Source organism: Callorhinus ursinus, unplaced genomic scaffold (assembly GCF_003265705.2).
Source record: "Callorhinus ursinus isolate GAN/ISIS: 27379988/994484 unplaced genomic scaffold, GSC_fseal_2.0 scaffold12, whole genome shotgun sequence".
NCBI classification, from domain to species: Eukaryota; Metazoa; Chordata; class Mammalia; order Carnivora; family Otariidae; genus Callorhinus; species Callorhinus ursinus.
In genome coordinates, this window is record NW_027397074.1 from 59,338,453 (window position 1) to 59,350,858 (window position 12,406).

Here is a 12,406-nt window from a genome sequence, read left to right on the forward strand (position 1 = left end):
CCCTGGGTCTCGGGATCAAGCCCCGCATCAGGCTCCCTGCTCAGCGGGGAGTTTGCTTCTCCCTTTCCCTCTCCCTCTGCTGCTCCCCCTGCTTGTACTCTCTCTTTCAAATAAAATATTTTTTAAAAAAGTGAAATTATCCAGTATCAAAGATATTTGACTTTGCCTCAAAAGTACAATGTTTTGCAAATGAAAGTGTTTACATGTCTCTTTCCTTTTACCTTCTAAGATTACTGAGAGCAGGAACCAATGCTTAAGTGTGTGTTGACTGAATGCATAAATAAAATACATGGAAGGGAAAGTAAATTTATAGGCGGAAGTCTAGAAAAAAGATTTCCTGGAAATCGATGTCTAAATAGCTTAAACTTATTTGCCATATGTCCTTAATAAGATACATATATTTTAATTATTTCTGAAATTGGGGTAGATCTTGTACTCAGTGGCAAATTAAATCTTTCCACCCCAAGGCCAAGGCTCAGTGTTTGCACGTGGGTGGGCTTAGCTCTGCAGAGCGGGGATGGGGTCACCAGCTGTCTCCCCAGATGGACTCTGTAGTAACAGCTGTAGCAGTGGGACTTCACCCAAGGTTGGGGCATCCAATAGCAACTGAAATTCCTTTGTTGCAACATTTAAAAAACACTTGTTTCAAGGCTGTAGAAGCTAAACCACATTCCCGGTATAATGAAGTTTTCAAAGCTATTAGATATTGGCGTAAGCCTTTCAAGACTGTTAGAACTTTTGCCCAGGTATCAAGCATCTGTGTATTTTAAGCCTCTCTGTTAATGTCTAATGATATGTAATTCAAGAGAAAAAAAAAAAAAACTAAGAGGGGAATAAAGACAAGAATCTGGTGTTCTGTACCAGGTGTCAGACCTGTGCAAGTACTCCTAAACGTATTAAGGGGTAAAGATGGTAAGCTTTGGTTTAAAAAAAAAAAAAATAGTGCTTCCTGAACATGGCTGTTGGGAGACAATCCTCCATGGCATGTCTGCACGTCGAGTGTCCACTTTGGTTCTCAGCTCTCTTTTCAAGGATGTTTGTTAGTATGGCAAACAGCCTTGGAAGAGACAGACAGTGTCTCCTTCTGGAGAAGGCAGATTTGTTTCCTTACTAGGATAATGAAAGTGGTGTTTCTTTCCAGGGCAAAAGGTGGGCAGATTTGCTAGCACCCCCCTTTAGGAGCCTGGGGGATTCTCAAGCTCCAAGTTCGGGAGCTGGGATCCATGGGCCACTGTCAGTCACCCCCCGCCCCCCCCGCCCCGGGGCTTGAGACGCCAGGAGAGCCACTGCACAGGTGAGGCACAGGCTGGGGCTGCGCTCTGAGGGCTGGAGTCCTTGGCTTCTGACCTAGTGTCACGCGCTTGCGGCAGCCGAACTTGTTAGCTTGCAAGTAGCGTGCACATCTCACAGCAGAGTACCTGTAGTTGTTGGCAATGATAGGAAAGGCCCAGATTAGCTCCTAAGAATCTTGAGACTCTGGATGTGAAAAAGGCTTAAAGTTAATTGTAATACTGATGAAAAAAAGGTGATCACACGAATAAATGTATTTCTGCTCTTCAGCAAGAAAACGCTGTATACATTTTATTATTTTAATTCTTCCTTTCCCCCAATTAGCTGTTTTGAAATTGACCATTTGTTACAATAGAGGAGATAGATTATTTGTATGCCCTGCTTTCCAAAATGGATTTCTGCCCAGGATGCCAGAAAGTACAGAATCGATGCTAACAGTTAATCACAGAACCTTACTAAGCTGGATGGTGATACATTTTTTTCCTCTTGATTTTCTATTTCATTAACTTTATTGTTAATATGTCTATTCTCATAAGCTCTTACAAAGGAAAACATAGTATTTAAGTATCATTAATAAAGGAGGAAGATTCTTCTTTTTTTGAGAGAGTGGGGGGAGGGGCAGAGGGAAAGAGAATTTTAAGCAGCCTCCACACCCAGCACACGGGGTTCGAGCTCATGAACCTGAGATCATGACCTGAGCTGAAATCAAGAGTCGGACACTTAACCAACTGAGCCATCCAGGCGACCCAAGGAAGCAGCTTTTTAATTCATCAACAGAATGTAAGCTTTCGTTTTGGGTTATAAGATCCTCGATGAATTTCTCATGTAGGCCTTTCCCAGGAGACACACCGCACTGCCTGTTGAACAGGACATTGAGGAGACTTTTGTAACAGCTGGAAACTGCTACTTACTAGTTCTCAGTAAAAAGTTTCCTTAGGAGCTACTTAGCAGCAGATGAGTCATGGTCGTCCTCTGATGGGGAGTGCAGAGCTCCTCGGCCATGGCTCTATTTTAAATAGGTAAGTAAGGAGAAGTAGCACTTACTTCACTGTCGCTTGGGCATGTCCTGGGACCACAGGACAAGACAGGAAATATTTGGGCCCGAGAAGTGCTTCCGGTGCGCCCAAGCGGGCCAGGCAGGAGTTGAGCTGGCGCCAGACGGCCAGGGCCCAGTCGACGGTCTTGCACACGGGATCACAGGGGGAGGGCACCTGACCTCTGAACTATGGAGACAGAGAGGCCGGACGTGGGGCGTGGCTTAGAACAGTGCTTCTTTTGTTTTTAACCGTTCAAAAATGAAAAATACAAACATTTAAAACTGTAAAACAAAAACATAGCTGAATCTGATCCACCTGACTCGGCTGAAGGAGGGACAGCTAATACTATTACGTGTGTTCCATGAGATACAGATCTGTAGCTTATTACGTGAAATGAAAGCGTTCAGACACAAAAGAGCAGTAAGAAGACTAGGAAACCTTACACAAATTCTTAACTGTAAGTTCTGGTAGAAATTATTATCCACATGCATACAGAGTACTTCACAGGGCCTTGCACACAGTAAGTAGGTGTTAAGAAAGGATTTTGATTTCATGAAACAATATTTGGTTAAGAGACAAGATGATCCATCTAGATCTGTGGCATGTTCACTTTGCATTAATTTTAATTTCCTTAGGAGGAAGGTCTCAACTAAAATGCTAACTTCACCAAAATGTACAGAACTCTGCTGGCATAAAGAAATTTGTTTTCAAATTTTTAAACACGCAAATTTTAAATAATAGTATGTAATATACATGGTTTGATGGCAGCAATTCTTTTTAGAATTATGTTCTACAAAATCAAGTCCCCTTTTATTAGTATAGAGGGTTCACAAAAGGACCAAGATTTCCTTAGTATTAGGAGAAATATCCTTCAATTATTTAGAAGTCAGATACAGCAGTTAACTCAGTACTTTAGAAGAAAGGGATTCCTATAAATCTTGGTTTTACCAAGTTATTATGATACTAAGACTGGGGATAGTTTATGAATATGGGTACGTCCTACTTGAAGGAATATAATTTGGTCAAGTCAAAATGAAAGAGCGGTTCAGCAATCCTAGCAGCTCTGTTAAAACGGTATTACTGTGTTACGTGAGGCCTTGGGAGCGCTTACAATTTCCCTTCTCTTCAAAAGAGGAACAGTTGTATTTCTCTGATACTCTTCCTGCAGGAATGAGATCATGTGCTACAATTAATGATAGTTGAATATTTACTTCTTCTTAATAAAATTTACAATTATTGTTTATTAAATACATACCAGTAGGATGCCTGGTATTATCCTGAAAGGCCTCTTGACTTAATATTCCTTTCAGGAATTGGAGGAAGAAATTGTGATCAAGGGCCAGTGTATGTCTAAGTACCCCCTCCCCAAAGATTTGGTTCTGTTAAACAGTTACAAGATTTCCCATTGCACACGTACCCAAGGAACCTGTTTTATTAACCTACTTGAAGTGACTCTTGGTAAGCGAAAGGTATTATCCCTCCCTCTTCCTATTCTTCACAGCACACCCCACATTCCCATTCTCAAACACAGTGGGGAAGTAAAATAAATCCTTTACAAACTATGTGTACCAGTGAGCTGGATGTGGGAGAGGTCCATTTTACCTGAAATAGTGCCACATCTACAGAATAAAACTGGGACTTTTCAGAGGATAACATGCAAATTCATGAGGCCTTCCATATTTTTCCCTTAGGTAAACTATGGACTTCGGGTGATTATGATTTATCAATGTAGGTTCATCCTTGGTGAAAAAAAATGTACCATTCTGGTGAGTGCTAGACACTATGCATGTATGGAAGCAGGGGGTATGTGGGGAATCTGGGTACCTTCCTCTCATTTTTAATGTAACCTAAAACTGCTCTTAAAAAAAAAAAAGTTTTTAAGGAAAAAAACTAGTTATCTTTTGTGATTATTTATGTGAATTTTTTTTGGCAAAGAAATTTAAATATGAATAACATTAATGGAAGCATCAGTAATTTGCAAAGCTACACACCTACGACTGTCATTACCTCACTTTTCTTCCTACTGGTGGACATGATATGATGGCCTAGCTTTGGTCAAAAGCATGTATTTATTACCAGCCCGCGGATTTTAACAGAGCTTGGGGTAGATGATTTCTCTGATTAAATTAGGAATTTCCGATACTGACTCACAGCACTAGTGGCAAGCATAGTTTACTGAATTACCAGAACCATTCCCACTCCATTATTTCTCCCCACTCGCCTCCCCTGATCCCCCACCCACAAATGCACGCACAGACAAAGAGTTTTGCTCAAGTACTTGGGGGGAGAGCTTCCGTCTTGGGAAGGTGAGTCTAGCCACGATCTGGGGCAACAGGGTGGGCACAAAACCAGTTCTGATTAATGAAACAGGAAAAGTCTTCTGTTTCCGGACGTTTCAGAAAAAGATGTTTTCCTTCCCTGATAAGGAGACTGAGAAGGGCCTGAGCTCTCTTTCCCCTGTAGTAGCATCCAGGTTCCCCCCTTTGACATGCCTGGGTGTGGGTGTGGTGCCTGAGGCCCTGCTGACATCCTGCAATCTTGAGGGGAGCTCAGGAGACTTCCCCCAGGCCCAGGACCTGACCTCATGGAAGTGAACAGGTGTCAGCAACACCTACCACAAGACACTGGTTATGTGAGGAAAAAAATGCCTTTTTGTGAAGTAGATAGCATAGCGGGTGTTGTGTTCTTTACAGCTCAAAATAGGGTGATAGAAGACACTGCCCCCTCCAAATGTGGCCTGTGGTGCTGGATTAAGGGACAAAGTCTTAGTTAACTCAAGCTCTAACGTCTCCAGTCAATCTCAACACTGAGATCCTAGCTTGACTTAAGAATATTAATTAAATAGCAATGTACTAGGCTTGGTCAGCACTAATTTTGTTGTTTGGGAGGATAGAGAATATTTTATTCCAAAATAATTGCCAGGAATTATAATCACGCTTGAAAACATGGTAAAAGCTAGGGAACTTTAATCTTCCCTGTGACTTTTTAATATTTACTCTAGCGCAGTGTCAGTCATACGTTAAAACTAGCTTGAGTGGATGGATAAGGTTTTGAAGGCCCTGAGAAAGCAGTAGCCATTCCTGAGACGACGAGTGTTTAGTTTTCGGAGATAGCCTTCTATAGCATTTAGAACCTGGAGAGACTCCTCGTCAAGAACAGTTAATGACTGTAAAACCTATTTGGAGTAAAACCTATTTGCTTTTCTTTCTTTCTTTTTTAATACTTAACATAGTCCAGAAACTGTTGCAGGTTTTATATGTGTCATCTTCTTTAACTCCGGGTTATCTAAAAATCGCCCTTGCGCGAGGCTGCACCGGTCAGTATGTGGTAGAACTTCAGCCCAGGGCCCCCTGACGCTCCGGCCCCTCCCCCTGGCAAGAGGCTGCCTTTGTTACCTTACTGACTGCTTTCCTTCTTAAGAACCTCTGCAGCAGTCCCTGCATGGGCTCGCCGTCCCACCGCAGCTGAACCCAGCGGAAATGCTGCTGCACCAGCAAGTCAGAGCCCTGGAGGCAGGCCTTGGTAACAGTTCCCATCAGAAAGCAGTTCTTGTGAAAGTAGTAACATTCAGACGGTCCATTTCCTAAAACAAACCAAAAGCAACGGCCCAACCTCAGCAAGCCATGCGAAGAGACAAATGCGAAGTCCAACAAGCCTAAGAAAGAGGAACATGAAGGACAACTCCTACTCTGGGCAGGCTCTTGCCACTCTCTTTACCTTTTTGCAAAGTCCAGGGGCTTTCGGTGCTGCGGTTTTCCAAAGGTGCCAGAAAGTCCCCCAGTAACTCAGACAATGAAGATTTTTCCAAATTCTCTAAGATGATGATGACTTTCTTGTTCACAGGAGACTGTTTCACGGGGATGAGACAAGCTGTGGTCAGAAACAAAACTGAGTGATTAAAGCTTTTACAAAAATGCCTATGAGCTGGTTAAAAAAGTCTAAAGATAGAAAGTGTTAGATGTGACATAATCAGAATGCTCTTTAATTGCTGACGGAGGAGGAGGACTCTGGAAAAGAGTTTGGCATTGTTTAATACAGTTGGAAGCGTACACAATGATCCACTACTAGTTTCACAGCACATCCCAGTTAGAATCAACCCCAATTCCCACTGACAGCAGAATGGATCCACAGACTGGAGAGGACAGTGAACAAATGACAACAAGCATCAACATGCAGGACTGTCACAAACAATATAGTAAGAAGCAAATCACAAAAGGATACATATAATATGGTTTCACCAGGTAAAGTTCAAACACGGGCAGTACTATTTAATTTAGGGATTCACAAGGTAGTAAAGATAGTAAAGAGATTTAAAGGTAGTAAAATGATAAAGAAAAGCAAAGAAATGTTTATCACAGAAGATGGACTAACGGTTACCTCTAGAAGGAAAAGTTTGTGAATGGGGATGGGGCACAAGGCCACATTCTGGAAGGCGGATATAATCTATTTCTTGGCCTGGGTGGTACCTAAATGGTTATTTTATTTAGCATTATTCATTAATCTATAAATATAGGTAGTATGTATTTTACGGAGGTACATTTCATAATACAAAAGGTCAGAAACACTTAAATGACCTTTAAATTACACATTTGTGAAATATTCATAAAATTATGGAGATTAAGGACCTCAGAGAAGCTGATCCATCCTATCATTTTACAGACCTCAGAGAGGTTAAAGTGGTTTGACTAGGGTTTCACGACCGTTGTAAGGAAGGATTAAGACTTCTGATTTTTTTTTTAAGATTTATTTATTTGTGAGAGAGAGAGCAGGTGTGTGCGTGCCTATGCCCACAGGAAGCGGGGAGAGGGAGAGAGAATCCTCAGGCAGACTCCACGCCGAGCACGGAGCCCAATGCGGGCCTCCACCCCAGGACCCTGAGATCATGACCTGAGCTGAAATCAGGAGTCGGACCCTTAATCGACAGAGCCACCTGGGTGCCCCAGAACTTCTGAATCTTGCCTTAGTGGACCTCCTACTGAAGAAGGGGGCACTAAACCGCATACCGACCCCAAACGAAAGATGGAAAGTAAATGGAAGATTATGATAATATGTAGGAAACGATTAAGTCCATAGACAGAATGTACTTGAAACAGTGCTTAGCACCTACTAAGCACTCAAATGTTAATACTGTAGTTAAAACGTATATACTACTTCCTGCATACCAGTGAATTAATCAAAAATTAAAATCACTTTTTAATTTTTAAGCTTCCAAGATGCCTCAGTCTTAGCCAAATTAACCTTGAGAAAAGGAGATCAATTTAAAATACTTGAGAGTAATTTTATCAAGTATTTCACTTTTCACAGTAATTCAAAATAGATTATACTCTAGTCCCCCTTGTTAGTCTAAGCAAATGCATTTTCACTTTCAAAAGAACTCCTTGAACATTGTAAATGAATCTCTTCTGAGACTGAAATAGCTTTTCTGCACACTATGAAGCTTTACAACTAGAAAACTAGAGACAGTAACAGCCACCTTTCAATTTCGTTGTTTTGTGGGGGCTGTTAACACTAGCGTCTGCTGTGTGCCCAATCCCCTTCAACACAGCTATTCAGTAAAAAGTGCTAAAAATCTGTGCTGCTCAGCATTTAAATGTTCTTGCAGAAATACATTCATTGTGGAAGTATGATACATCTATAGTTCATTAAAACAACAGCGATAAACAAACCTTTTCTACCTAGTGATAAAAACGAGAGCAGGTTGAATGGTACATGTATCTGCTTTCCTATAACCAAGGACTAACGGTCTCCAGTTTTTCCTGCATTTGTGTTGAGGGTACGGTTGGCTCCAGCGGACCTGAAGCTGCTGCATGCAGCCAGAATCTCTCTACAGGAACATGTATCTGCATTTCAACAACTGTTCATCCACTGCCCCCTTGCTGTATGCCTATGCTGTGGCATACCAGAGGGGACTGATTCTAACTGGGGGATGTGGCATTTTAAAATGCACCTGTTTCAAGGAATAGCATCTTGATAGGTAGGCAGGTCTTCAGGAGAAGGCTTTCCAGTTGTAAGAGATGGCATTGGCAGAGAATGGAGGCTGGGCAGGGCTCAGTTCTTCAAGGGACTAAGGTACCGAACAAAGCTGTCTGAGATGGAGTCAGCAGGGCTGAGGGGCTGACTGACTTGAGAGAGGTGCAGAGAGGAAATGTCATCAACAGCTCTGGCGTTCCCACTGGAGAAGAGGCTTTGCAGTTCAGGGAGGCAGAGCCCTCGTGAGCAAGAGCACACGTGGGGCATGGGTGGGGGCGATGGGTCAGGTCTCGTGGGTTTGAGGAGGCATCCTGTTGGAGATGTCCAACAGGTGGTGGGACCTGAGCATGGGAGCAGCCAGGGAGAATTCAGGCTGGAGATAAAATGAATGCGTTCACAGAAGGGCCAGAGAGCTTCTGGAAACTGCTTAACATTCTCTTGGGTCCACAAGCAAGGGCTGTATGGCTAATCAAGTAATCGCCCACTAAACGGACAACCTGTGCCCTAGACAAAAAGGGGTTGGGGTTCCACCTCATCTTAGTTTATCCTGGTGTCCCATGACGGACCGACCCCGGGTCAAAGAGACTGGGTTTCTCTGATAAAAAGCTTTGTCTTTAACACTGCTAGTCTCATGACCGTATTTTTTTAGTCACACTGACTTCTCTAACTACTTAAGTTCCACATCTTTAAATAGATTGGTTCAAAGGTAAATTTTATTTGCGAAATAGCATGTGTCTCCTTCAGACTGTAGAGCAGAGTTTCAGGTCTAACCAACCCCAGGAGCAGGAAGTTTCCAGTTTGAAGGATTAGCCAGACTCCGATCAGGTTCCACAGAGATGAAAGGAGGCCACCCACCCCATGCTATAGCTGAAGATTTCTTTTAACCTGCTGCAAGTCAGCCATTTAGATTCCTTTGCCTTATGCTACTGCAAAGCTCTATTTCTGAAATGAATCTACTCTTTTTGTCCTTTTTTCTTCCAACTTTATAGGCTGTGTCAGCCCTGCTCCTCTCCTGCAGATTGGTGATCCTAATCAGATACTTCCTGGGCCAGGCTCTGTACCCCAGTTTTGTATGCCCTTGTATTAAAAGTTCTGGAGAGTCAGTTCTAAAGCAATACTTGTTGGGTTAAAAATAATTAACCTATTACATTTATAGTTAAATCCAAACTCCTTTGTGTCTAAAGTGACCACAAGTCCGTAATCTCCCCCTTAGAATGGAAAACAGCCTGTCTTTCACAGTCCACTTAAAACAAGGCTCTGCAGGGATAATGCTCTGAGTCCAGATGAGAAGCAAGGGGCAAACCTTCCAAGAGCCTCAAGTAATGCAGGGTCCAAGGAGGTGAACGAAGTTATGTAGACTCCAATGACCATATTCTCCTACTATTATTATGGTAATTCTATCTTTATTACTTCCAAAAAGGAAAGTTCTCGCAAGAATTCAGTGTTACTTTAAAATACCAATCTGGTGTTTAAAAAAAAATTTTTTTTTTTACTACTTACTGTCACATGTAATTTTAAAAAGTATCCGTCTTGCTGATCTAACAACGTACCTTACACTGAGGCAAAATTTGACCCAATTCTAATACACATTCACACCCTTTTTACCAAACAGAGCCATATGCTGTGACTATCTCTCACAAAAGGCAATATGAAAAGGAAGATGTTATTTTTCTTAATTTCATTTTCTTAGGAAGGCATTATTTTAAAATAAACAACAAAATAACCCTTGGTCACATCAGCGCTAGGTCTTTTTTTCTTTAAATGTGTTCTTCTGTTCTACATTCTTTTCTTCATGGGAACCATTTTATTTTAATCTCCATATTAAGTTTTAGATTCATTTTTTTTTTTTTTTGAGAGAGAGAGAGAGAGCAACAGAGAGTGTGAGCAGGGGGGAGGGGAGAATCTTAAGCAGGGCGCACAGCCCGATGCAGGGCTCCATCTCACAACCCTTGAGATCGTGGCCTGAGCCAAAATCAAGAATCAGATGTTTAACCGACTGCGTCACCCAGGCAGGCGCCCCTTAACTTAATTATTTAAAATACATTTGCTACTCTTCCTTCTTATAGTTTGCTCATGTATTTCTTTTACTCATTCTCTGTGACTCTCCTTGCTGGCTTTCATCTGCAGTCAGAGAGAGGAGCCAATAAGGTAATACATGTGCTGTGCATAGTGGAAGATTAAAGTTCAACATCCTAGCCCAGCCTCATCCAAGTCATTTAAATCTCTTCCTGTAGAGGAAATAAGCTTAAAAGACAGGAATAAATGTATTCCTTACAAATCAGTGTATTCCTCACTTACAGTAATATAATTTGATCAATTTAATTTCTTAGTAAAAACAAACGCAAGAGAAAAACCAACAGATAACTCCTATTCCCTCATCATTCTAAAAACCGCAGTGGGAGAGCCTAGAACACCGTCTCCCTTGCCCAGACCTCTGCCTCCTCTACTCTCTGCCCTTCCCCACCACCTCTTGACCAAAAGGGCATTCCCCATTGTGTGCTTTCTGCACTACAAAAGAAGTGACAGCACACCCGTCAACGCCACCTTCCCTTTGGCTCACACGACATTGCCCTGCCATGCTCAAAACCCTGGGTCCCCATCTACTCTGCCTAACGTGCACTCTCTCCGTGATCCCTCCACTGGGCACCAGTCAAGAGCAGTGGGTCCTAGGGAGGAAATGATGGGCATAACGCAGCGTTTTAAGGAAGGAGGGGGATGAGGATGGACAGCAGCAAGGGAAGATCGGGGACCGGACCGTAAGCCCCCCACACACATTCAGAGAACGCCTTTGTCCTGCAGCCACTCGAGCAGAACAGCAGGGAGATGACAAGAGCAGCTCTGTGTTGTAGAACGATCCCTGTGAGGGGCTGACCAGAGGAAATACGAAGGGTCAGGGCGCCTGGGTGGCTCATTCGTTAAGCGTCTGCCTTCGACTCCGGTCATGATCCTGGGGTCCTGGGATCGAGCCCCGCATCAGGCTCCCTGCTCTGCTGAGGGTCTGCTTTTCCCTCTGCCTCTGCCCCTCCCCCTCGTTCATCCTCTCTCTAAATAAATAAATCTTTAAAAAAAAAAAAAAGGCCTTAGCAGACAAACCTGCATTTGTATCTTACTTTTGTTACTAAAAAGAGAAAAAAGATACTTGATAATTATAAGTTACTGAGCTGAATAGAGAATAAACTCCCGTCCCATTTAAAGGTGATACACCACTTCTACATATGAGGGTGGTTAAAATGGAGATCACTTTTTGGCTTCATTCTGTTCAAAAACTTCATTTTTAAACTCCAAATCAGTCTATCTTTATGCCCTATCATCACCTACTTCACGACCAACTTTGACACTCTCTCATCTTAACTCTTTCCACACGCACTCCAAGCGGCTCTTCCACTTGCAGACACCTGAAGATGACATATGACCAGCATTCTGCCTGGGCCACTTCTTCTATCAGGAGATTCCCCCACTCATCAGCCAATAATTATTAGCTATCAGTGTACCAGGCAAAATAGAATAAGGTACAGTACTAGCCTTCAAGGAGCTCACCATGTGTGTGTGGGCCAAGGCCAAAGCTCAAATAATACCCTCACTGCCTTGACCTATAGTTAGGTGGGACACAGTTATGAACAAAAGCTACTGATGTTCACTAGAGGGAGAAGTCCCATCTGGAGGAATCAGAGAAGCCTTCATTTGAGGTGTCCTTAGAGCATTTTAACAGGGGCTTTTTCTGTAGTTTCCAAAAGGGCAAAAACCATGTCTGTTTTATTCAGTACTGCACAACATAATATTTTGCAAAGCACTGGCCATGTTGGTAGTCCCAGTGTATGCATGTAGGGGGGAGGTGTTTACTCTCTCATTCTCAATGAGAGCTGCAGCATGAATGAAGTCTCAGAGAGTAGAAAAGCAAAGGACACGTAAATAAGAAATTGCATATTCTGTTGGAGCACAGACATCTGTTTTAAAAGGGTCAGATATTCTAAAGCAGACATACGAATGGCCAACAAGTCCATGAAAAGATACATTACATCACTAATGATCAGGGAAATGTAAAACAAAACCAGAGTGAGATATCACCTCATGCCAGGCAGAATGGCTATCATCAGAAAGGCAATAGATAA

At 42.5% G+C, this 12,406-nt stretch overlaps 1 protein-coding gene across 7 annotated transcripts in view; it reads right to left on the reverse strand.

Moving 5' to 3' along the window:
- The window catches only part of CTTNBP2 (cortactin binding protein 2), a 148,533-nt gene that overhangs the window by 10,623 nt on the left and 125,504 nt on the right, over positions 1 to 12,406 (reverse strand). For all 7 annotated transcript variants that reach the window (XM_073899111.1, XM_025873334.2, XM_073899112.1 and 4 more), the window contains 3 exons: positions 6,045 to 6,197; positions 5,723 to 5,910; positions 2,335 to 2,513 (listed from right to left, as the gene is read on the reverse strand). In XM_073899111.1, the coding sequence (XP_073755212.1) occupies positions 2,335 to 2,513; positions 5,723 to 5,910; positions 6,045 to 6,197 (520 nt within the window). The remainder of the gene's footprint in view (positions 1 to 2,334; positions 2,514 to 5,722; positions 5,911 to 6,044; positions 6,198 to 12,406) is intronic.